At 38.7% G+C, this 26947-nt stretch overlaps 2 protein-coding genes across 25 annotated transcripts; both read right to left on the bottom strand.

The window, feature by feature from the left end:
* Positions 1 to 1506: 1506 nt before the first annotated feature.
* Positions 1507 to 11559, bottom strand: LOC111252603 (LIM and SH3 domain protein F42H10.3-like). 13 transcript variants are annotated; one of them, XM_086992277.1, is made up of 9 exons: positions 11399 to 11559; positions 11154 to 11304; positions 5013 to 5245; positions 4452 to 4550; positions 3643 to 3793; positions 3272 to 3469; positions 2844 to 3020; positions 2329 to 2343; positions 1507 to 1996 (listed from the first exon to the last, which is right to left on the bottom strand). In XM_086992277.1, exons 3-9 carry the CDS (start codon positions 5223 to 5225, stop codon positions 1902 to 1904), a joined length of 948 nt encoding a protein of 315 aa, XP_086848403.1. In that variant the 5' UTR covers positions 5226 to 5245; positions 11154 to 11304; positions 11399 to 11559; the 3' UTR covers positions 1507 to 1901. The 13 variants fall into 13 exon arrangements, 12 of the variants coding, with proteins under 12 accessions (XP_086848403.1, XP_086848402.1, XP_086848401.1 ...); XM_086992276.1 differs by having other exon boundaries at positions 5013 to 5240; XM_086992275.1 differs by having other exon boundaries at positions 11189 to 11304.
* Positions 11560 to 16419: 4860 nt separating this feature from the next.
* LOC111252564 (uncharacterized) lies at positions 16420 to 26334 on the bottom strand. Of its 12 annotated transcripts, none has more exons than XM_086992264.1 (11): positions 23334 to 25232; positions 21715 to 22146; positions 21155 to 21344; positions 20847 to 20970; positions 20407 to 20508; positions 19518 to 20267; positions 18999 to 19210; positions 18291 to 18593; positions 17954 to 18088; positions 17342 to 17438; positions 16420 to 17140 (listed from the first exon to the last, which is right to left on the bottom strand). In XM_086992264.1, the coding sequence occupies exons 2-11, from the start codon at positions 22133 to 22135 to the stop codon at positions 16883 to 16885; spliced, it is 2592 nt and encodes an 863-aa protein (XP_086848390.1). In that variant the 5' UTR covers positions 22136 to 22146; positions 23334 to 25232; the 3' UTR covers positions 16420 to 16882. The 12 variants fall into 12 exon arrangements, with proteins under 12 accessions (XP_086848390.1, XP_086848392.1, XP_086848393.1 ...); XM_086992266.1 differs by having other exon boundaries at positions 21715 to 22178; positions 24401 to 25232; XM_086992267.1 differs by having other exon boundaries at positions 21715 to 22167; positions 24401 to 25232.
* Positions 26335 to 26947: the final 613 nt, after the last annotated feature.

The raw sequence follows: 26947 nt of genomic DNA, 5'->3' as shown, positions 1-26947 counted from the left end.
GTGTGTGTGTGTCTGTGTGTCTCTATGTGCGTGTGTGTGTGCGAATGTGTGTGCGTGTGTGTGTGTGTGTGTGTGAAAACATAATTGAGAAATTAAATAAAACGATAATCATACAGGACAGGGAAAGAAGGAACGGTCCAGTTCGCAGCGCTGTTCTATCTCAAACCTAGCACATGACCGTACTACTGTATATACTGAAAATAATAAAGTAAATGAATAAATAAATATTGCAACAAATGCTACGTTGTTGAAAAATATCCTATTTGAACGATGAATTCGCCTCGCTAGGGTTATGCTAGGTATATACATAGCGAAGTATCTATTGATTTGTGTGCTATGACAGAGGGGTGAAAGTATACCATGTACGTCAGATTCCTTTGTTTATTTCACGAGTAGTTCTTGCCTAATTGAAATGAGTATACCTCATAGCTTCTCATCCATTCACAATCGTAACATCGAGACAAAGCATTCAAAATTTGATGCATACTTTTTATTAATTTTTCCGAAAATGAATTGTAGTAGTAACTTTCTAATCAACTACCATGTACATACATACATTATTTACGATAACATTGACAATATATGTCTGTCAAATGACTTTTGCCCTACTCTGTGTGTGAAAGAAAGAGAAATAGGTTCTCAGAGCATGACTGGCAAGCATAGCCTCAGGTATGCCAGCAATCAGTCGTGTACTTAATTCGTGTGCTTGTTTAATCGCTGCTTGAATCGAAAGTCTTCTACGATAAGCTCGCTGTTGTTAATATGATTGATGAAAATATGCTTTTAAATGTATCCAACGGAGCTTTGTCCTACGGTGGATATGTTAAGAATGCAACATTATTAATAGGAAAAATAAAAGTCTATCTTTTCAGTGAGCTTCCGGACGCTGTGCGCCATTTGTGTGCGCGATTTGCTAACTAATTTCTGCTAGATCCGAAGTGCTCATGGTCCCAACTATATTTTAGAATCAACAAAATTTTATCGGGTACGACTCATGACATTAAATGATACTAAACAATCGTTTGTTTAGGCTATGTAAGGTTATGGCTGCTGTGGTCACGGCATAGGGAAAGATTTTACAAGATTAGGGCACTCCTCGAGATTCGACCTTCGTCTTAGTTAGTTTCGTCGAAGCTCATCCGTAAATATAATTTTACTCGTTTCTTGTGACTTGCACAAGATGTCTATCCCAGAAGATATTGTTATGCAAACGGAGGCATTTGGCGCCAAACGATTTAAGCCGTTATTCTAAATTACTTAACTTTACTATTCAAATAATTTACATAGTATACCACTTTAATAAAAACAACATGTAGAAAAGTAGTTTTTGTTCGTATAATTACATATCTGTTTTAGCAACTCTTACGTGTCTGCGAACGATTACGAATTCAGCTAGTTTTTCACGCACTTAGTTGTAACGAAAGGCAACGTACAATGTTGTTATTATTATGAATTTTTATTATTATAATAAATTTTTTACCATAAAATTAAGTTAAAAAAAGACAGTTTTTGAGAACAAGTCAAGTGCTCATCGGCACACGACGCACCGTTTATGTGCTTTGCCTGCGGGGGCGTAGCACATCCACCTAATACGTCTTCGATTTATTATTGCATTTGATGTACCCATTGCATATAAATATCAATATTAGACAGAGCTTAACGTTGACTTCAGTTAATAGTACCTTTATCAGTGGGGCAAACATATTCCTTAAGAAATCACTAAATTTCTTAAGGAATATGTTTGCTTGCATACCCTAACATTTATAGAATAGGCCATGAAATAAGGCTGAAAACAACGAGAACAATACTTTGGCATACGGAAACTTCAATTCTGACGTGTGCCTTCATCGTTGCAATGACAATTTGTTGACAGACGCTCGAAAAACTTGTGAATATTGCTCTCATACGGGCTTGATGTAGATCGCTGGAGCTAACCCCCGTCGGCCCGTTCTCTGAACGGTGCACGTTGTCCATCCGGACTGGATCGTAGTGCAGCCTGCAAATATTTCATGTACATTTTTAACTCTATGAGTATTGAGGAATACGTCCTGGGCTGAAAAGCTATTTTAGATGATATCGCTGAAGTTTAGTGACGTGTTCTATGGTAACGAACATCGCTGACGTTCAGTGCGTAGCCATAAATCTGCCTGCGACTTTAGTAAGCAGGTTGATGATGTATGACTATAAACCGACGCATAATAAACCAAAACAGTATATATAGGCCATAAGACCAGTTATAAGTTTGTACACCTTAAGCTCGATAGAGTTTATGTGCTGTAGATGATCATAGAAAATAAGACACTTGCTTTTAATATAATAAAAGCTTACCATTTTTATTCTCACCTGCCAGTTAGCATGGAGGCACAGTATAGCGGTAGAGTAACGCAGGTCAATGAAGTTCTCAGTTTAGTCTAAAATACCACTTACTCGTAGTTACAATAATGTAATAAATGTTGTGAACAAAACTAAGATTCGTGGCATGTTTTATTGTCCTGTCGGAACAAGATCAACCTAGACAATGTAAGCTAGAAGACATACAAGAGGAATACACGGAACAGGACTAGCGTGATAAAGCATTCACAAAATATTAACATTAAATTTAATTTAAGAGAGCCGGGCCTATATAGTAAACTGCTACAGCATAATGATTAAATGTTGGTACGCACATAACATTGCCCTCAACCAGAAGTATGGCTGCATTTCTACAACTTAGCTGTCGCAGGCTTTCTACAAGGCTTGTCTTTCTAGAGACGAAAAGCCATATTTGATTCTACGGAGCCTTGTCTGTATGGATGTACACTTTAAACATAAACATTTACGGAATATAGTGGTATAACGCTCACCAATGAGAAGGTCGCCTTCGTCGAAGCTGACTTCTTCTGGATCCTGAGCGTCGTAAGCATATACAGCACGATAAACTCGACCCGTGGATACGCACGTAGGTCGCGACGGCAACAGTGAGGATCCATCGGATTCAGGTGTGCTGCTATCGACGCTACGCGCTCCACATGTGTTTGAACCTACAAAATTCAATCGTGAAGCACGCACAGACTCAACGTTGTGTCTTATAGATGTTTTATAGCTAATAGCAACTTTTATTTATATTATTTTGTTGGTAACTGTATTTAACCATTAAGCAGAATTTATTTCTTAAATCATTTACGTGCTGTAGACCGAATCAGATTAATGTTATATCTTCGGCCGTACACACAATAATGTATGCTCAAGGTAATGCAGTACGTATGGCTAAGTCAAATAGAGTCATTTCTACCGTTAGAGTGATAAATGAGATTCCGCCAGCAATTCGAACTGGAACCAGACACGTATCTAGTCAAAGTGTAGATAGGTTTTTCATCTTCATCGTAATAAGGTTCGAAGTCGGCGATGGATCCTATTTCTTGGTTCGGCTCAATGTTGCTTAATGTTACTGGACGTCCGTTAAAAGCATTGTACAAAAGTGCTGTCGTGCCTGGAGAAAAAGACAAATTACTTTGAATGCCTAATAATATCTCTGCAAAAGTCTGAAATCCTAAAAAAAATTAGAAGACACTGAAAAAATCCTATTCTTGTATCACTTACTATTATTACCATACAGTCAATATCAAGTTTGCCTGCTTACGAGGGATGGCGGCCGTTACGAACCAAATGAGGATGACGACTGCCGTTTGACCAGTTCTGTAGTTTCCCGCTTTTCCTCCATGTTCTTTTTTCGCCGAAGGATTCCCGTGTACGAAACGTCAGATATAAGTTTGCCCATTTTCTTTACTCGCATTGTCTCTATGTCATCAACCACCTTTATCGTCCGAAAGCATTCATATTTTTAAATATACTTTGAAAATAATTATTTAGATAAGGTTAATGATAATGTGACTTATTTTATTGAAAGGTTAAAACTGAATAATTTAATAAACCGAGTCCTAAATATTGTCTCGGTGTGTATCATATCAGGTAATGACATATAAAGACAATGTTTAGAACAAACTCAAATGGATTCTTCATCCCTTATTTTCGCGGGACGATAAAAACTTTACAATGTCAATTTCAGATATATTTCACTATAAATATAATTAATCATAATCATCAGTAGTACGGTGGCTGATGCGCATCTCTGTGCGGGCGTCGTGGTAATTATAACTAATTGGCCTACTGGTTTAAATCTTAACGTTGGCAAAAAAAAGTGTTAAATCTAAAATTTTCAATAAAATAATATTAGTGTTATAAGTAATTAAAGAATCATTACTAAAGTACTTTGGAAAAAGACACAGCACGACCTATCCAAGTTAGAGTCATATTGAGGTCAAGTCTTTGATTCCATACCAAAAAGAGATTATTCCGAGGACTTGTTCATATAGAAGGAATAACCAAGTGTGCTAACCTTGTTAAGGCCTAATACAAATATTCCATATAACCGACGGAGCGAATGCTTAAAAGAATCTCTAAGTTTTCATTACCCACTTCCTACGCACCGATAGAGCATGCCCCCGAATGACTTCCTCGAGATCCTTCTGGTAGTGGAACTGCGACACGAGTTGCTGGCTTTTGGCAGCCACCTGCGGTAGGACGAAAAAACATAAATATCAGGTGCATATATGATGCAATCGCATTGAGCCTTGGATTTACGTAATTTACAGACCTAGCCTCATACTCAATTCCTTTAGAAAGGTTATATTAAAACGTAAGCTATATAAACATAAATATACGGTGATCAAAGTAGCGAATTTACATACAGTCAAGCATGTGTATGTAGGTTAAAGGATGGGTCTTGTGCGGAATATTAATAAAGTTCTTCATATATATATATATACACACATACACTTAGGTCATCTATTTATGCTTTTGCTCACTCGTACAGACAAAATTGTTCGACTAACTTACGTATAGCCGTCTATTCAATTCATGATCCGTAAAGCTTTTAATATTAACTAAGTTTTTATTAGTCGTTAGAGTACGGATACCGATGAAAACGTCTAAGTATCTAAAGTTCTAGATATATATTATGCATCTAAAAGTACCTGCATAACGGGCGTGTCTACGATTGCCGATGATCGCAGTGGTGGCGCGTGAGCCTGGCAAAATGGGACACTTTCTCGTGATATATAGGTGCGCAGAGTCAGGAGGAGGCCACATGCACTACAGCGGAAACAGCTTTTGTGGTAACGCTCGTTGAGTACCCGCAGTTGCTCTGTGGGGTACACCTGACGACGGCAAACGGCGCACAGATGCATTGTCTCTCCTTTACCCTATCCTTAAGATATTTTCAAGACAGATATCCATTAAACTGAATCTAGTATTCAGAATTAAATACGTCCCTTTAGACTTGCAGTAATGCATAATATGCCTAATTTGCTGAACTCAGAATTGTTTATATAGATGTTAAAAATAGTAAACGGTACAAACAAATAGCACGGAAACGATATTCCTTGGGAGTACCATGCTTGGCCGAGTGCTTACCAAAGGTGCGAAAACGTAAACGGAATTTCACTTAAAAATTATGTTGTCGTAGGGACTATCGAAAAGCTAACATTTATAATCCACCGCATATAAACATGTATATAGGTTGCTCATGAGCGATGTGTATGACACAATGACATATTTTTAAAAGGACTTACTGGAAGAATCTAGCCTTACGACTTTTTTTTTTGCTGCAATGTGACGTCGCGTTGACTAATTCACGTCAAAAACACGGCTTAACAATGAGTTGTAAACAGCACTTAGGAAACGCGTTCAAGAGCGTCCTTGCATCCTTGGATAGGTCATAGTGCCTGGCAGTCAGAAAGCGCAGGCCAAACAGTCCAACGTTTCACGCTGGTATCAATATGCTAGCATATCAATTAGGGATATATCTTACAGACGTTCTCTGAACTCTATATCATATAGAGATTGAATTATACTGTAAAGAAATATCATTCACTAGGCCTTTAAGTGAAATTCTCATAATGGTTTATTTTAACACTTGTAAAGTATGACTGTATATTCGCAGTCGCTGTATGATGAATGAAATCGTCAAAATTCTATTGGATACAGGTGTACTCGATGGCTTCTTGGTGCGCCATCCTGCTAACCTATTGTCTATCTGAATAACGGTATATGTCTAACCTTCGCTCTGCCGATTGGCCCTTTAGTGCACGACATTATCACTCAGTTGCACCAGACACACCACAAAACGCATCGTAATATATACATAATAAACGCATGCCGTTGCTATTTCAATTATCACTAATATTACTATGTTACGGTACGAAGCGACATAAAATGTTGCTCGATCATTTATTGTTCTAATGCCGAAGTCACCAAAAACATCAACGTCGAGGAAAAACAAGATCGTTGACGAAACCACCCATTGCAGTGCGCATACTTGACGACAACACCCCGCGTTCCTCTGAATACGTTCGCGCAGGCTATGCGATTTTTTGCATAGTTAGTTATATGTACGGAAACTAAGCGAGCAGAGGTACCGTACGCATTATAGCATACTTTACGATATTTTAAAAGAATCGCGTGGAGCGTGTCCGGACTGAATTATCACTTTTTGACGCCGAAAAAGATTTTCACGCGGGCAAAGCGGAAAATTTAGCATAAAAATTAAACTGAGGGAATCTGAAGATTCACCTACAGGATTGCACAAAGGGCCATTTTTGATGACCTGAGAATTTCAGCATAAAGGTCAGTAACGGTTTTTGAAAAAAGAGTATTCATCATCAGTCGGGCTATCCAGAAAAACCTCAAAGTTTATTATATTTTTAGCTTACATGTCTTTTTGTCTTTCTTGACCTTCTGAAACCCTTGCCTTTTTAAGTCTTTTGACCTACTATTCGAGCCCAATTTAAATATGCTAATTGTTTGGCGTCGTTGAGAAAACGCGCTACATACAACCAAAATTTCTTTCAAATGCCAGTCTTTATCCAGATGCAGCTTTCGTTCCCTTTACAGCGTGTGCCTGGGCAACGATATAAGGTTCGGTCAACAAACGCATCAGAGACAAAAACGCGCAGCATATGGAGTGATGCCGTAGTCGTGTGATCAGTCAGTTGACGCTACATTTAAAGTAAAATTTCTACCACTAGTTCCGAATTTGAATGTATGATCATCATACAACATGCCGATTGATTTTGACATCTGATTTTGCCAGAGACGAATTTGTAAAGGCTCAGCCTCTTCAGGCTACTTTCTATAGCACTGATATCCGACCACCTACGGGTATGCAGGACCCAGTTCTTTATAGCAAAAATTGACCGCTAGATCTTTCACATAGTCTCTGTGTTGAAAAAAATAACAGCAACGACGATGTTATTGCAACGCCACTCGATAGAGTGGCGTTAGGCTTATTTTAAAGAGTGCATTGGTTTCGCTGGAATATAGATTACGTAATAACAAGCAACACAGATAGGTACGCAGGATATCCTTATAGTAGTCGCTGCCCTGTGGCGTAACCTATGGCTCTATTATGAATTAGATAGTGACTGTGTGCTAGGTCAACATCGCAGAAACCCCTGCATTTATAATACCAAGGTGTTGTCGCTGGCGATGTGTCAGCAGGAAACAAGAAAAGCCCTGCGACAGTGTCGTACTTTGGAGAGATTTAATAAAGATAAGAGTGCGCAAAAATGCATTATTTCTGAAAAAAATCCTACCGTGCCAATAGGTATAATATGTATTGAATATATAAGAGAAGTCTATGCACGGATTTTGAGAGAAAATAAAAATATACATGTACAGGAATTGAAACACGCCCGAGCAAACGAATAGTTAAGAGGCTGCTGAGTTTCTAGACATAGAGTTAATTCAACTAGCTTAATCTTATCTCTAAGATCAAAAACAGTCCTACAAACGCCAGCCTAAAACTGAAACAGTCAAAATAAGTGATTTATGTCTTTAGTCGGAATAGCGTTACGATCGGTAAATGTAGCTCGTTTTAGGATTCACCGTTAAAACTTACGATTGAAAAAAAAACATAATAACAATTAAATAAGGTCGGTTATTTTTCCCGTGTTCAAGCCTACTCTAAGTCGGCGTTAAACATACGTACGCCTATCGAAAATAAACCTCATCGTGACACATTCGCCAGTAATCACAATAGATAATAATAATGTCAAAAGCATCGATCACCAAATTCGGAATACAAATTTTCGACCTGATTTATATAACACAATAAACTTTTAAGCTGAATTCTATGTTAACCGCATCTGCAAAGAAACCATGTCGTCTGTGTATTTGAGGTCGCGAATTGTTTCATGTTGCTTCTACAGTATTGGTTATTTGGTATTGTTTGTTCCTTGTAAGTCGTCTAAGCAATGCGTGTCATGTTTATACCAGTGATTTTGGCTTTTTCACTCGTGTAGAATGTGGCGAACAGCGTTCAATCATCCATCAGTTAATTGTAACTTGGTAATCGATATTTCCTAATATAGACAACTACATTTGTCTGACCACGGTCGCGGTAACTGTTCCAAACTCAGTCGCTCGGCGGCGAACTAACAGATTATATAATCTTGGGATACCTGGTTGCATTCAGTAGCAAAAATATCTTATAGGCAGATAGTTGATATGAAATTCAATTATAAATAGTGACGTTGCTCATTCGATGTAGTCGATGCAGAGCCGTTGCTGTGCTTATGACAAAATTTAAAATATGGCGCCAGTTCGTTCGAATATTTGAATTAAAGCATTCAGTTCTAGATTTAGAAAATAGAAACAGCTTCTTTATGCACAAAGACCTTACAGTATCGTCGAATTTAAAAACATAGTCACGTTCGTTATAGGCTTACACTTGCTACGTATCTTATAGTAATCCTCATTTGATTTGCTAACGAATCCTGAATCTTCAATATCAATCTCTTTTCTGGTATTGTTTCTTCTTTATTCGTATAGGTCTTGCCAGCGTGATACGTAAACAAAAGCAAGAGTTCTCAGTAATGTAAAGGTTTCCACGATGCACAAGGCCGTTAATGTCTCTCACATATGTATGTACTTGAGTGAAAGACTTAGGGTAAGCAACTACGATGCTCGACTTTATGGTGTTAGTTGTCAACACACATTTGACAAAGTATAGATTTTAGAGATTTTAGTTAATGCCTATGCGGCCGGATATGTTACGGTGCTTAATTTTAATTCCGATGCACTAAACGTCCATTTGGTAGATTCACGGTTCAAACATAGTCTAAGTGAATTTATCAAATGCTCGAACGTCGAAGGATACAATGCTCGAGCCGCATTGTTCTATTTGTGAATGCGTCCACATTTTAATGGTTCTCGGTCATAAAACGAGACACTGTCAAACCTGAGTAGTAATCTCAAGGGTGAGTCGTCACCGTTCTCTTAAGCTGGTTTCGTAGGCAACACTAAAGCTAAAGTCTTTCTCGTTCTATCTTAGATCGGTTGTGGACTCTGGATAGCCATCTGACGCTATTGCAATTATTTGGAAATTTCGTAGCAAACGAGCAAGTTGTCGTGATACTTGACGAGATCGGACTAGGTTTTTTTTATGTAGGAGGTTTCATTGTACCAGGTTCTTTTCATTTTAGGCAGGATTATGCGCTACACCGCAAGGATTACCGAAAATATACTTGAGATTTACAATCTCATTTAATATCTGGTACCCGCTTGTGGTACTTAGTTGCGATAATAGTACTTGCCTACTGAACTTAGAAATACTCGAGGAGATTTGGGTTTAAAGGCGGGTGTGGGCTTTGTGTCACGCTACGGGTCAGCAACTTGAGGCAACGCTCAGGGGCAAAACCGAACGTAGAACTCGAAGCATTTGTTTGGCTTCAGTAGCTTATCATTGTTAGTGTTCCATAAAGACAGATCAGGTAATCTTATTCAGTTTCAGATGCCAGGGCTTCCACACTTCCGACACCGGGAGAAGGGGTGGTCAAAATGTAAAATTGCTAATGTATGCACTCACGACGTGTCTCTAATCTAAATATTATTACATTTAATATGTGTCGTTTTTACAAGAAGCAAACAAATAGACTCAGATGTTATATTTCATATCGCTGAAAACCGTAGTTCAGATAACCCTGTTTTTTACTGTAAACGCGGATAATATATGTCTAATCTGACGTGTTAAGGAGAATAGAAGGGGCCAGATTGACCGAAGGGACCAAGTACGGACATCGCATTCGAGTTTTCGCAGTCGTTAAAACAGCACCCAAAGAAATGTTCTTCAACAACTAGAAGAACAGTTAACGACAGTTATTATGATTCGTCAGCGCTGGTATTGATAATTTAACGGTAAGCATTTATAACAGAGCCCGAGAAATTTTAAGACAAGAAAAACATATAGGTACTGTGTTGCTTATGCTCGATCAGGAACGATGGTTGCAAAAAGTACCCTATCGCGTGACTATTATCCGACAATGACAGCGTACTTGATAATTTCGATGTATTATTAAGAAAGTATTTGGCAAAATAGCTTGCGTGTATCACGACTATCACTGTTTGTATCTTGCGCACATCTCACAGAGGGTTGCTCGTAATAGTCCTTGTCCTTTTCAAAGAGACTCGTATTTATGTATACATTTCCACGCCTCGTCCTTAACCGACAATCCGCATAATTTTTCTCGTTCCTGACTAACTTCCGCTGCTCTGCTAAGTTCTAGTCTTTTTATGCATTGTGACAAAATATAAGAACCCGAATGTTCAATCACAACGACAATATTAAGACAGTAAGTTGCAATGCTTACCTAGAGAATACGTATAACTACAGAGAGCATATGGCTTGCTTTGTCACATAAACAAAAGCAATGTAGATAACTCAATCAATTGTTCATTGATATGTAAAATGTATGGCGTACATACTAAGAGAAAATTGGCTTCGTTCTGTAGATAATGTCTGTTCGAAATTAATTTATATTGCGTTTATCCACTTCTTTTATATGACAGAAGAAATCACCGTCATTTTCATTCCATATATCTACATATATTGCCTACTACTATATGTATCCATCTTCATGTCAGCTCAAACAAATGGCAACGCTAGTTCTACAACGATGGAGATTTTATGATCTAAACCGCTGCACCAACAGCGTAGCGTCATCACGCTGCAGTAAAAAAGATTGTATGCATCAACAAGCTATAGTAATAAAATCAGACTATCTCATAGCATCTTAGCATGCTTTCGCATAGCTTGCACTTAAATTCTCAGCACTTACAGTACGATCTTCTGCGATGTCGTTTTTGTATTTACCTGCCCGTTTTCCCGACACTCGTTTAGCGGTGGTTCAGTCAAGTAGAAAATTACTATGGAATTTTATTCCCGTTGCTACTGGCCACACTGGTTTGTCTGAGTGCACAGGCGTTCCGCTGCAAAGTTTCAATAAATGATTGTTTGAAAAAACCTGCTCAACTATTTCCAACAGCAGCTAGTGGATGCATGATCAAGGTAGAAGGTCATTACCAGAGAATTAAATCAGCAAACGGCAATAGTAGGACCGCTACCGCTGAATCATAAACTGCAGGCATTAAGCTGTCCAGGACAGACCACGATGACACTGCCTATCGACTAAGCAGGGGACCAGACGGTTACATACTATCTGGACTAGGGGATTAGGTACGCTTGCGGATCGAGCAGGTAGAAGCGGGAAGACAAAAAGAGAGAGGGGCAAGGGCTGTGCGTTCCGCTATTGCCGTCCTAATCAATGCCGAGCGAAAGTAGTTTCGTGATGCAGGACTGCGTAGCCACAGAATTCTGCTCGCTGCGCAGGTATAGTGCGGTAGAGGCTAACTGACGCCGCTGCGAATTCTATGGAGTGAGCTCACAGTGATCATATGCTGAATCGTTATTGTCGTGGTTGTTTTTGTTGCTGGTATATATGGCAACATCATACGTACACATATATAGAGGTATAGTTTGCTGGAAATAAGGTGCCATAACGCATACTTCGAGCTTGGAGCTCTGGCCATCTCTTTGGAGATGGCCAGAGCTCCAAGCTGGCCGAACATCACGTTACCAACGATTTTTACAGATCATTTGTCGTAACCTATCGCAAAAAGCCTACAAGTCTCATTGCAATTAATATGTTTGTCTATATATGGGCTACTGCTGTATAAAAACTCGTGGTACCGCCTCCGCGCTGGTGACTAAAACGTTGCCTTTCTGTATCAAGCACCATTCATTTAGTCTAATTATGAACTAAAGTTCTACCCATCTCAAGCTCTGCAGGAAGCAGAAGAAAAATGCTCATCATAAGAGCTCGATTTCAATGAAGCGTTTATTAAGACCAATAGCTTCTACCCGGTACAGACTACCCTTTGACAAGTTCTCTAAATCCAATAAGCAACAGACAGCAATAGACAATGTATGATATCATCTTTAAATTGCCGCTTCAAAGCCTTAATCACTCTAGTACAGCGTAAGCTATATAGATCTATAATAAAAATGGTCTTAGCACTCGTTGCATATCATTATATTTGTAGTTCAGCATTTGGTGGAGCTTGAAGTTATAATATCTGCAATTGAGCAATCGCGTAATAAACAATTCAGTTTATTAATTTTAATTATAACTGTCAGTCTATAAAAGCGTCCAGTAGTGAAATGGTCAATTGAACCATTTTTATTCTAAGTAAATTACAACTACGTGTAGTTGATCAGCGTTGCCGAGTGCCGCACCATCTTCACCGCGGTCTAAAAACAAATTTTTCATCATATATTGATGGACATGACGGTTAGGACAATTCAGAAATGGCTTATTGGTCCGAACACGATGAGAAAGCCATGATCAAAAATAATGCTATAGTCTGATTAAGGTGTCATTTAGGTCGTGTGGGCTTCCTAAATTTAGGCGATTATTAGAACGACTCGTTCCAGACATCCGTAACGACTGAGGCACTATTAGGTCTAACAGGGCGAACTGTCCTATATAAATAAAGTCACATGCATCCTTATGCATTGAGCCAAGGCCAGATACTTCCTTATTAAGCATTCAACATTTAAAGGGCACAGTTTAAGGCAGACCGATAACGTTAGCCACTGCAATTAGCTTACAATTGAAAACCCGTGTTTAGGATCATGAGCAAGTCATCAGCGTCACAATTGTGGCAATTATAGTAATGTTTGCTATACTGATAAGGAACAAGCGCCAATACTGAAAGGTGCGACATTAGGTCGACATCACGATGGTTCCGTTCGGACTCTACGCAACTTCACTTTACTGACTGGCCGTCAAGTATGGCTTGTGTAATTATTTTTGGGGTCGATTTCTAACCGCTATTAATAGAGCACATTTGAAGTGTTGGCCTTAGGTAAAAAATCCATCTCATCAGCCGGAAGCAGTTTAAGGCTTAAGCTAACGCGTCCCCCAAATCTCTAAGTTCTTGGTGTTTTTCGTAATAAGCTGAGCCTTATTCTATTGTAAGGTATCTTCGGTTTACCTTTGTCGAAGAGGGCTCTAAAAGCTTCGCCCTTTTTGAAACTTCGCTCTTTCATCTCCAATAAGAAACAACCAGCTTACAAAGGATTTAGTAGTCATCATCATTAAGTGTGATTGTGACTCACTAATTTCTTCATTCACATACAGATGACAGTTTCTCACTAGCGAAGTTTTCGAATTCCGTTTCTTTATGAGTTCTAAATAGTTGGAAAGGTGAATCTTGTGCAAAATTTACTGAGGTTTATGAAGAAACGAGAGGGAATTGAGTTGCAGCTGGCGTTGAGCTCTATAGCATGGGCCAAAGTTTCATCAGAGCCATCAGCCCTTCCAAATTCTGGTTAGCGCATATTCCACCGATATTAAAATAAGACATGTTCTAACGTTCCATCCAGTGCTCAAGTTCAGCACATCTAAAACTATAGAGAAAGTCATGGACCTGAATGTGGTCCCTAAAGACCACCAGACTGGTGTTTTAATCGGAATTTAGTTCGATACTTATCTGCACAAAGAAGAGCTAATGACCATTCGCTGTGAAGCTGGGAAACTGTCTTGGCAAGGTAAAGGGAACTTTCCACTTCGTTAATGTGAGTATTATACCTAATCATTCTCCTTGAGAATTGTTATGAGAAAGCTGAGTACGAACTATAGCCTGCACTAAATAGCCTTGTATACGATACCAAGGTACTGACTGACCTTTCAAACGTTTCGTAGACATCTACTACCAAATAAACGAAGTACAACTACACCACATTAAACTTTCCGCTATCCATGAGGGAATATTGTATGTACATATATAACGCACTTGCAACAATAATGATCTGAGTAGTAATCAGCTGCAAAGATGAAGTTAATCCTACTGAAGCTGCGCACACTGACGCAAGTTTTTTTCCTATAATACAATGGCCAAAAAGAACGAACTGAAATCTACGTTTCAGCCATAAAGCGAATTGGAGCTACGACGTAATAACAACCGATCAACGAGGGGCAGAATATCGCGCAAAAACACGAAGAAGCAGATGACGCCATGTACTTCCATTTCTTATTTGACTGAAAAGTTGCAAGATGCTGGATGTTGAACCTCATAAATGTATCGATAGAGCAGATAGATTTACCTATACCACAAGTATCTCATTTATTCATCAATTACTGTTTTAGAACAGTGAGGGATAAACGTATCAATTAATAATTTTTATTAAATAATTTATTTATTTACAACCATTATTAGAAGAACTCAATCATGAACAGTGGGGCTTAGGGTTTCCGTAGCTATTAATGCGATATTAATGAAGATTGGACGAGCAAACCTTTGCAATGTTATGAGTTATTCCATTGAAATCGGTTAGCTTTTGCTCTAATCTGTCTTCAATCAGTTTGAAGCGCTAATAAATTGATTTCATCGTATCGCTTTCATCTTCCTCTTAGCGCCTTTGGAACATCTTCATTTTCTCCATGATTATCTATAAATATGTCTAGCTGTCGCTTTTCTATCTATGGATATTAGCATTACGTCCTTTCTTTATGGCATTAACATTGTTTTGCAAAACATTTGTAAAATTTAATTAATAATTTCCGCGTAAGGTAAGCAATGCTTCCTGCAATGTTTGAAGAAATTTAGCATGTTTGTTGGCTCACTTATTTTCCTTTTATTGCATTTTTGAGGTGAGAACTGTAAAGCGAAAGTACCATAGGTTGAACTGCGGTGGTTAATTCTTTCAGTCGCAATATTAAATTTTATTGAGTTTGACGACACCTTCTGGAAGATGAACTTCTCTGAATGAAAGGTCAAATTGAGCCATCGAATAAGCATCTTGGTCGCACATTTGCCACTCCTCGAAGCAGTCGCTGTAAACTTAATATCATTAAGTCTAAACCGAACAGTAGAAGTGTTAAGCGGCAACTAGATATAAAATGTCCTTAAATTGCGGTTCTGACCCTCGACGTTACAATGTCGATGATTACAGTCTTCTCAGCATGTTGATGTTTTCCATTTGAAAATGTTACGCTCCCCTTTGCCAGCGTCAGACAATAGTGACAGAAGTCCACAATCATATAAATACATTTTCACAACGTCCCGTTTTTACAGATAGATAAGAGCTTAGAGATAAAATTCGACGCTTCCTTTCGAAGTCGATCATGCAACGGTCAGCCAAGCACCTCACAACGCAAATAGGTCGAAGATGTTCCCTATGTATTACCTTCTTGTGCCTTTTTTTCTCTAATATTTTTTTCGAAGTCATGGTTGTATTGGCCTGTTCTATGTCATATTCATTAACCCAAAGTTAAAATGCTTGTTTCTTAATTTGCCAATAGATGCGTTTGAGTAACTGATAGTAAATTTTCAGCATAGGTTTACTATAGGTATTTTCTTTGAATTTGAAAATACTGCTTATAACAGGTCTTCCTTCGATGGAAAAATAGGTCGAATTCTACAACAATTAAACTTATTGGACCCTTCCTAATAGATCACAAGGGCACTATACATAGCAGAATAACTACTGTATAATGCATATATACATTCATAATACAAATTTCTAAGCACTGTGATTTATCAAATACTAAACGCTGCTCTGGTTAATCAAATTATTGACCGCGTGTCCGTCAAACAACCCAACATCGAAGCGAATGTATGTATACGCATAGTTCTATGAACGTTTTACTGTAATGGAATCCTACCTGGGGAAGAAATCTTCCATAGAACTCACTAGGTTAAGGTTATTGTGTGTCCCACATATAAGAAACAAAAAAAAAAAAAGTCTAAAAGGTCCGGCCTCATTTCCCTCCTTTTTAAATACAATTTTCGTACTATGTTTATATTAAAGCTAGCTGTTGAAGCCATTATATCCAAGGGTCAAAGGCCGTAACGAAATAGGGACCACGCTGAATAAGTTACGATGGCGAAGAGATGCAATGGTAATCATGTTAGCAACATGTCGTAGCGCCCTAGGTTGACGAATCCATAGTTTTAACTAACTGAATTCAAACTAAACAAAGAGGTGATAGGTTTACAACAACTCTTTTTAATAAAATTACGTTGAAAATATCCTATTCATTAGATATTTAACAGAAATTGTTTATTCACTTTTGTCTGGAAAAATATGCAACCATGCAGTGAGGTTGACGTCCTTGGATGATGTTTCTACCAAGCGAATTTCGTTTCTATTTTTATGGCGCATTATTTACATTATACATCGTAGACTATACTGTATCATTTATGTATGATTTGCTTTTAATCCACAAAAAATTGATCACAAAGTTATTAGACATTCAATACACAAAAGATGGCTCTCGCTATTAGGTACAGCTAGACGGATAGGATTATTCGTCTCAATTCAATATTTCAAACGCTTTATGGATACTGGAACTCTTTTTTTTTAGCAGAGGCTTCCGTTCTGTTCAGTTGACCCCGTTCATTAAACAATTCATTGATGTGAAAGAGTCTTATCTACCATTAAAACTTGTTACGGCTATTAGAATACTATTGTTCATCTTTCTAACGATGCTAATATACACGGTCATACGAGAGCAGGTTCTGCCTTATTATCGTCATTTCTCCAGAAATTTGCAATTCGCTGGATTTTCTCGGTGCCTTGGAATATACCTAATTGAGAAAGGTAGTGCACAAAACGATTGGCGCTTCTGCGGGGCATTTTTCGCCGGTCTTCTTCGGCTTCGCAAATTCGTACGAGATATGCCAGATAGTCGCGTGCAAGGGGCCGCGAATTGGCAAACACATTCAGGACATCCTCCAGAGCGGTTTCGCGGCTCCGCACCTGTCAACGCCCGCAATCATTAAATTCAACAAAAATAGCATATGTTCAATTAAAAAATATAGTGTCGATTGTTATTAGTATTTCTTTGATACGTGTAAGTTATAATGTCATAGGCAAGAAGCAAACAATTTGTTAACCTAATATGAATTAATCGCAATTCCGCTTTATTCCTTCGTTCTTCATTTTCGCAGTCATACCAACCTTTTCTAGTTGCTTGTGGATATTATGAAAGCTCGATGTGCTAGAGATGCGCAGAAAGCGAAAAGCTTTCTGTTCAGTTGGCCCTAGTGATCCGAACCTGCCGTTCGAAGTAAACGATGACACGAACGAATTAAGTTTGCATTCTGTCATGTGCTATTTCTGATGGAGTATAACACAGATATCTGAGCTAGTTCCTGACATTTATCTTTCCGCACTGCAACGCAGATCGCCACCTTCATTCGGTACACAAGCGTTTCTCCTTCAATCAGCCTTAATTTTTAATCAGCTGCTTCCCTATATCCTAGGCGAGAACCTTTTCTAAGCGAGTCAATACAACTAATAGATTAGGTGACAAGAGGCACAAACGATTTGGTGCGTGTCGTTAATGAAAACGTTTTCTTCTGCATTATCACTTTCCTTCTATGGTCATCATAACCTTCTCTCCATTCGAAAATATAATGTCTAAATTGGCTAAAACTCTATTTAGCAAAGTCCGCTGAACAAGATTAAATGTCGTGCAGTGTTTCAAGTGTATGCCAATAAAATACGAAACATAATCAAATTACGGTAATCGAATTGGGTACGAATTCTAACACTATTGTTAATACTTACCTTTCGGTGATCCGATTGATGGGTTTGACGGTTTTTTTCAGCAATACGGAAGCTTCGATTTCGAGTAATTCTTCGACCATTCGTGGGTTCGAATCCTGAGTTTCCATTGGATGGCGCTCCATCCAACGTTTTGCTCTGCAAATGTATTACAGAGTACGAGCGACGCAATAAATGTTACGTTAAAGCAATATCTATCGAGCGTTTCTATTGGGCGTTAACAACTACACGTAACGAAGTTTGGCTTTTCACCCTATGACGATCAGCGAATTACTCGGGTAATCTAGACCAGCAAAAACTATAAATTCACTTAGCTACACAGTTAATTCGGTGATCATACCTTTCATACGATGGCAGATACTCTTGGCCCATCTTATCGAGAGTCCCCGTGTAAAGGTCACAATGTGAAAGCTCATCGAAGATCTCAGATAAATCACGTAGCGTTGATTCCTCAAAGGCTTTTCTCTGTCTACTAATTCTACCTGTTTCTGCTGTATCAGAGCTCCCGGGCATTGTTGTACCGACATCGGCAGAATTGGCGTCATCGCATTGGAATGGCAAGCAGTCTTCCAGTGAGGCGTATAAAGCGTTAAAGCCAACTTTTTTATATGCCATTTGTATAGCTAAAGCATCGTCAATAAACCTGTGTAAATTAAATGAAAAATAAAAGTAATTTAAATGGAAAGACACATAGCACCGGCTGATTCGAAGAGGACAGTATGATAGTCAATCCTGGGTTATCATAAAGTTATGCATGATTCAAATTAATTCTGCACTTATGGACACTTGAAACGTCTATCTAATCAATTATTTTAAACAAATATGGTATTGACTGAAACGAATAAAACTATCCAACGTTCTTCTGGAAAAATTAAATTCCATTTCAAGAAGGTGCGTGGCTACAAAGCTGAGCGCGCATTCCGTAGTTTTAATAGTAGTATTATAGGGGTCGGAAATGATAAGGTGCTACTGGTCAAGGGTCGGCCAAGGGAAAAACTTGGACAAAATCTAATTGTCGTTTTGCAACAATAATAAATAAAAATATAACCCTGAATCGAGAAGTCCACCGAAGGTTTTATTCGCCGGATATACTGTCTGTGTGAGGCCGGACGAGATCGTCTCAAATTCCATTTGAAGCAGGGAACGCCGGACATCGGACGCGAGATACTGGCACATGAATTCGACATTATAGTCAGTGAGGTCCCGTTGTTCCACTTCGCAGACGCGTTTAACCAAAGTCGCCACCTGGATAATGCAGAACTAATTTAGAAGCACAATGGGTATAAAATGGATAACAATGCAAACATGACGCATGGGATACTTTAAATAAGTGTTTCCAGTTTTTGCAACTGGTACTGCCATTAAGCATTGCTTTAAACGGGATAAGTAATACGCTTATTTTCCTGTTTCTGTGAATTTCCTGTTTAAATAATAGAATTAACTTAATAATCGTAATTACCGTGTTCTGCTCCAGAGAATCGTTTTTAGCTTATTATGATTATTTCGAGCCTTTCCAGTACATCACACTGGCCATTATCTAGGTGATGTCTACAGATAAACAATGTACCTCTACCGGGTCTGGTCGACGCAGGTCGATAAGCGGTGCGTTCTGCAGAATCCGAAACCGTTTCGCAATACTTTCATAACCCTGAGTAACTGTGAGGATGCATGGCTTTTTTGAGTTTTTCACCACCGTCTCCAAAGCCATCCAAAAGCCTTCGTCACCGTCGTCTTCAAAAATCACGTCAACATCGTCAAACAAGATAATGGTGTTCTTCGAGAACTTGATTTTTTGACTCTTCATAGATTTGTCCATTTTCGAGTGGTTTGGTTGTTCCGTCTCTATGACTGGGCTCAACGAAGGCTTCATTTCAACTACTGTTGCTGTCGATGTTACTGAGTTACTAAATTTCTTGTCACATTTAAAAAAGGTCTTTATAGATGATTTAGGTTCACATGTTAGAGTTTGCACCTCAGGACTGCTATCCTCTCTGCTTTCTTCCTTATCTGTGCTCGGTTTAGTGTTTGGTGATTTTTTTAGAGTGAAGAAATGTTGCAGTGTCCCTTTAGGATTAACAACAGGAGTCTTCTTTCCCTTCGTCACCTTTACTCTATTTACCATCGCCGAAATGGGGGTTGTGAGGTCACTTGATGTGAGGGCACCCTGCAATCCACCAAGTGTGGGTTTGAAAAAGCTAGTTATACTTTTTCCGGCCGATACCTTAGTTCCTTCAACGTGAGCGCTTTGTGTTGCCTCCTGAAGATCTGCAAGAATTCGACGGCCAGGACGTTCTGACGAAGAATTTACTTCGATCACCTGCTTGACAACATATACAAAATTTAATTATTTTGCATTATATAAACTATTCGCTACACAAACAATTCGGCAAGAAACGTAAGCACTAACGAAGATTTCTCTCTGTGCTATGAATAGTATAATTAAAGTTGATATTAACCATATATCCCAACCGATGGGCAACGTAATACGTCAATGCTGTCTTCCCGACTCCCGGTGGCCCTCTGATAAATAACGCACTAGAGACGGCGTCCTGTTGCGACTGGTTCGATGATGAACCGTAAAATTGTGTTGACAGGAGAGGCGAAACAGGAACGGGATAAAAAAAACATTATATGGTATTAATTTAACAAACAAATGCCTCTATGCGTTTGAATACAATATACGACTTATTAATCAAGAAGTACAACATTCACTGTATCTAATAATTTTGAAACAATATATGAATCCGAAAATCGTTGAACCGAATTCATTGGGATGTCATTAAAAATACAGATTTCTCTTTACATTAAAAATACAATTCGAAAGTATCGATATTGATTCTCTGAGCTAAACCTTTTGAAATTAGCTATTTCTTGAAAAAAAAAAACGACTGTAAACCTGATAATTGGCATCTTCAGTCGAAACTTTCATATTCCGTGTTGGGTCCTGCCACTCTCTAAGCCAAGCTTCGAGTTTTCCCACAGCTGTCGTGTTTCCCACAAACGTTCCAAATGTATTTGGCCTGCAATATCGATAAGGGACGAAGAGTGCTCAAGCTGGTCGACAAAAGTATAAAATACATAGAGGGTAACAGACCCACAAACGCCAATAATGACCAACAAATTATAACTGGCGCACTGATGTATGCTTGTTGGCAGTACAACGCCGGTTAACAAGCAACCTTAAGATACCAAAATGCATCTCACGCATATTTGAGTGTCCAGGCGTCGCGATAGATGAAGGTAGGCCCTAGTAGACTGTCGTCGTCGCCGACGAGAACGACATCACAGGGGTTTGTCGCCGCCAGGAGATCGTTGCTCCAAATGTTGGCAGAAGCTGACGATCCTTCAAACTCACTCACTCTGTTGTCCGGATTCACGTCACCATTCACTGCTGCTAAGGCGAATAAAATTACATTGGACATAAATTTTACGGAATAAAATTTTAGGGAGCATACCTCCAAATTTTAACATTTAAAGCTAAATCGTTACTTTTACGGCAAAATGTATTAACGCAAAATTAGTTTGACATAAAATGTCATTTCTATTTTCGAGGCGATAACACTATAAACGAAAAGATTTCTTGTTTAAATTCTAAATGCTCATCTTGTACAAAAATAGCAGTAAATAGTTTTAATTTAATAACTAGTATAGCAATAGTGCACAAGAGTTACGCCTTTGACACTTTGCACTGCTGTTTATGTCACAACTCTTAAACTTAGCTCAAACAAATAACAGTTTGAATTGGTTAATATTTTTAAAATTACCTCTATTTGACCGTCGTCCACTAAATCTTTGTGAAAGCTCCTCAACATCTGGCCGTTCCCATCGTTGAATATTTCTATCGCTGACACCGATAAGAAACGGTTCTTTTATTTCCTTTGTGTCGGTCCCCTTGGGGGTGCGATTACCAGTTCTCGATAGTGACCGTATATTTGTGACTGGGATTTTTCCTGCCTCTTCTGGTTCCTCCGGCGATGAATTTTTCTTGTTAGATGATGTTTTTGAATTAATATTTCGTTGAGCTAAATTCTTTCCCGGAGGTGAACTTCTCTTTGTTCTTTTTGCTGAAGCGGTCGTCAACTCGGGTGAGCTGTCAAGATCTTGCGAAGAACTTGGTGACCGTTTCTTCTTACAAGATCTGTATCGAGCCATCCGGCTTGATACAGCTGGCGGAGTAGTACTCATCTTGAAGATATCTAATGGAACTTGAAGAACAGCTTACAACATACTTTTTGGCTTTGTTAGAGCTACTAGTTATTGATATAGCACCCGAAGGGGCTACAATACAATCGCCTGTTCAAAAAGCCTAAATATAGTTCCATAGTATATATATATATATACAAGATGGCGGGTCTAAGATGAGAATTGTTTATGTCTAAACAAAAACTGATATTTTTTCATGTACGCTAGAGATTTTATTTGCGGCGACCGTGCTTATTCAATCAAATAATCTACTACAATTTTAATTTGGGACCTAAAATAACTAATCATTTTCAAAATACTTCTGCCTTAATATACCAGTAACTTTTCAACAGAAAGCGTGCGTCAAAAGACATTAGTAAGTAGATGTGTCAGATACGTTAAATACAAAAAACTCCAACAGATTTGCATTTTGAGCTGGTAGCCGACTAATGCTGCTTAAATTTTCCAAAAAAAAAAGTAAAAGCAGTTTCTGGAGCTTATTCATCAATCAGCATCTAATGTGAATTTCTTTAAAACCACTATAAATTTTTCTATTAAAAATCTAAGCGTGTCAAAATTGGTCTCTTCATTAATTTTTGAGCCATTTAAATCTAAAATCGACTCAAAATTTTTTTGGTTTGTCTCCTGAAAATCTTCCTCGGGTTTTTAAAAAACTACATGAAACGTTGTTTTCGGGTAAAAAATGAAGTTCTTTCTAGTGGACATTTGTTTACGGCGGAAAGGTTAGACAATAACTGATATTCGCGCAAATTTCAAAAACGACGCACTGTCATTATCCAAGACTTTTTGTTTTGTTTCAGAAAGAATTGGTTTTCGTCTGGTACCAGGAAGATGCTCACTACAAGAAACAGCCCGCCAAAAGTTTACCCACCCAAATCTGAGTGCACGATTCTCTGCATGAACGTCCACCACACCTATTTGTGTTGCAGATGCACATGTACTGAGGCCGTTTACTCGTAAATCATCACTCGGATTTTTAGCAGGCGATCGGTAGTGAGCATTGTTTCGGTGAAGACTGCCCATAAACCACAGGTTAAAGGAAACCCGGAAAGGATATTTTGAAATCTCAAAATGAACCTCATGAACGAAATAAATAACGAGAAGCTGAGAGCTGTGATGGGTGTCTCTGTAAGGGTGTTAACATTCAGGTTCAATGAATGTAAACGTGATATTTGTTCACCTCGATTAAAGGCGAAGTTACCGCCGCCTGGTTTGAGTAAGGGTCATAAGTGAAAAGCCGAGGCGCTTGCTTCACTTTGCTCTCACAATACAACTGTGATCCATTTTTGCATAGAATCGTGAACCGTGGTGAATGATATATAGATGGTCATACCAGTGGACGGATGCAACTGAACGTCACCTTAAAGCAAAAGTAGAGCTGCAAGAGCACACGTAGCTGTCTATGTAGGAATCTATGCAGGTGTTTTTCACTATGGCCTCATGAATCCGGGTTTCTCAACTACGGCTAAAGTGTGTTTTTAACAATCAGAGACGATGAAAAAACTTTGCATTAAACAGTTAAGGTTAGTAAATAAAGCTAAACCGTTACCTATTGCATGATAACGCTCGACCTTACATTGCAAGGATAACCGTGGCAAAATGCAGAAGTTATAATTGGCGTTTTCTCATCGATCATACTCGCCAGACATTGCTTGTACAAATTACCATTTGTTTTGAAAATTTCGACAACTTTACGGAAAAATTACACAAATCTCAACATACTGTCACAGTTGGTTTGTTGAGACGTCATAGACTCTCGCACCCCAGACTTTAACATCAGCGGAGTAAATGAATTGCCATAAAAATGGCAGACGGTCATAAATAATCGTTCATACGTCGACTAAAAACAACAGAACTAAACTCGTATGATAACGATAATAAAAAGTAAACAAGAGTGTACTAAGCTTTAAGTGAGTTCTGCACATATTTATTATAGCGTGGCGAAATGAATATAGCATTTGTCAAATTTCTATAGTAACTACGATCTTCTGTTGTGAAGCTGACGAATTATTCGTAGATGTGGTAGCTTTATAGTCGAACGATAGCTTATCCTTGTTCTGTTTTTATTGTATAACCTTACTGTAATTGAATTTTCGTTGACGACGTTCTAGGTCTATCGTGGTATCCTTGCATGGAACAGTTACTCGACATTTCAACCTCAACTACAAACAACATTCAAGTTTCTTATAATAATGAATCATCAAACTCACCGACTATGTCGATGAAACCTCTAGAGTGAACACTTACCATAAAAACGTCAACTATATGTTCACGTCAGAGCAAACTGCTGTTAGGCTGTGCCCCCAAAAACCCGAATATTCGATTTGTCAGCACCATTTGTCTACTCCGTAAATTATTTAAATTTTTCACGTGTGCAAACACGTCCACGCAAGATCTGAAGTCGAACAACGCATTTGTTTCTACTGCTGTTCCAAGTTTCAAAATGCTCTGTATTTGCTTGTCATTTTTATATGTATGGCAAAAGTGAACGCACGCACAGACAGATTGTCTTACATGTATTCTATTAAATCGTGAAGCTAATTAAAGGTACACTCTGTGATGTCACTTCTTTGAATATTGTAGCGGGAATTCTCTATCCACCATTTCATCCGGCCAATTAAGCATTCGAAACCAGCTGTCGTTCTCGAACGCGCCAAAAGTCGTCCTGTTTACGAATCGTACTATGGTCCGAGCGGCGGAAATTTTAGTCACCAGAGGGCGCTCAAGCCGAGAGCAGAACACCAATATTTGTTTAGAGTTCTAGGGCTCATAGAAACACTATAACTTCACTCAAAGGGATTAATTACTTCGTTTTTTATGTTGCCTTAAAAGTTCCGAGAAGCTCAGCTCATAAAAAAATAAGTACATGAATAATGCATACGTAATATAAATAAGATGATGTTATCATTAGCTAAACATACCGGTGTTTTTTTTTTAATAGAGTTACTTACGGTTATGGCAACTTTGGATATCTGACGAAATTGCAAACGATGCATATGAAATCGGTTGAATCAAAATAAATTAGTGTCACAACAGGAAAAAACAATAGACGACTACGTTGTACCATAAACCGTTCGGGAAATTGGGCTAAGCGAAACGCAGATTTATAATAGTGGGAATAATTTCCGCCCATTTTTTACTTTACGAACCAACTTATCGCCATATACGAAAAACGTTCGAAAGAACGTTGGCTGGAAACGAGGCGTAAAAAATTCAAAAGTTTTTTTTACAAAAGCCAACTCTTCCTAAGGTATTCATGCTGCAACAAAGCTATTCTATGAAATGTAAACGCACAAAACAATCTGGATGAGAGATTTTTATTGAGCTTCATCGTGTTCAATGCGCAACCATTAGTGGTTGTCATGTTGCCCACAGGTAAGTTGCACCCACTGAACGCGCAATTAGATCCATCTCGTTAAACTGTTTTCAATATCTCACCGACTTAAGAATGGCTAAGCGTTGTACTACATCTGAAGGCCATTAAACCCTTGAAGCGGCACTCGACATCGAAAACATGCGACTATTGACGAGCTTTGGTAGCCCACAGTCATTGCAGTGCATTGTTCGTTTGTGCGGGTGGCAGACAAAAACCGCATACAGGGGCGGCTATGACACTACCTACCTATTCTGTAACGGATGCGAGTCAGACACTCTACTCGTCTGGAATAGGTATACGTCAGGACAGCCGGCAGAGGGTGCTGGTGTCGGTACTCGATTTAGGCGTGGCAACACTAAACACTTCTCAGTTTAAATAATCGCGAGACAGTCGAGAAACCTTAGATGCAGGACGCCTTCTTGCGGCTTTCAGAACATCGTTCATAAGCGGACACGCGGAACCTGAGGCAGCGCGAGCTTGTTCCGAATTCAGACGACCGGCGGCAAGCAGAATCGACTTTTTTCTCAATGCTTGGCCTTCCCCTTCCGCAACGGTCTAATGACTGACTCTGGGCTCTGACTTTACTGGCAATCATGGTTAAAGTCGACCAGATTCAAGACGCACCGCTGTCTTCCTCGGCTGTTCATAGGCAGATGTTGTTGAACAGCTACGTCTTTATTTCGCTAGAAGCTGGTTCATTACTAAGTAAGCCGAATGATCATTATATCATTGGGCTCACTAGGGCATTGTCGAGCAACATTATTAACGTTTTGCTTGAATTGTGAGTAGTTACTATACGTCTGTGTAATTTTGTGTATGCATTTCATTATTGCCTTAGGCCCACTAGGTAAATGAAACCTATAATTTGATTACGTTTAGTTTACTTAATTAATAAGTTCGCCAAAGATACCCATTAGAAGCTACACAAAATATGACCAAGATTTACATGGAAGGCGTTATTTTTTACTATCTATATTTCTTGTAAGAGCTAAGATCTCTTACACCACGAAAACATGCCTATAACACAGATGGATATCAAACTTGGGAAAACTCAACAAGTAAGGAGTGTAATGATACTTTTGAGCTAAACGAGATATTCAAATATTGTCATATGTATTATACCTTGAATAAACGCTGTTTCCATATATATGTATAGAAATTGGTATGCTACCGCAGCCGATCCTAACTTTAATTTGAAAGGTTCATCCTAGTATAGGATTCAATAATTCTTGGTTTGTTTAGGGGTCAATAGCTCTTGCGCTGGCCTCCACCTGCTAGTGCACATGTGGTTGTTTCCCTAAAAATGATAAGACAGCGTGCACAGTTGAATGCGTTGTTCGAACACTTGCCAGTCACTGCAAAAATATTACTTTCTCGTCTGCCCTCGACCTCGAGTCAATCGCCGTTGCCCTCGTCAC

The sequence above is a fragment of the Varroa destructor genome, unplaced genomic scaffold (assembly GCF_002443255.2).
Source record: "Varroa destructor unplaced genomic scaffold, Vdes_3.0 BEIS01000006.1, whole genome shotgun sequence".
NCBI lineage: Eukaryota > Metazoa > Arthropoda > Arachnida > Mesostigmata > Varroidae > Varroa > Varroa destructor.
Note: the sequence above shows the minus strand (reverse complement) of the source record. Positions and strands in the feature narration are given on the sequence as shown.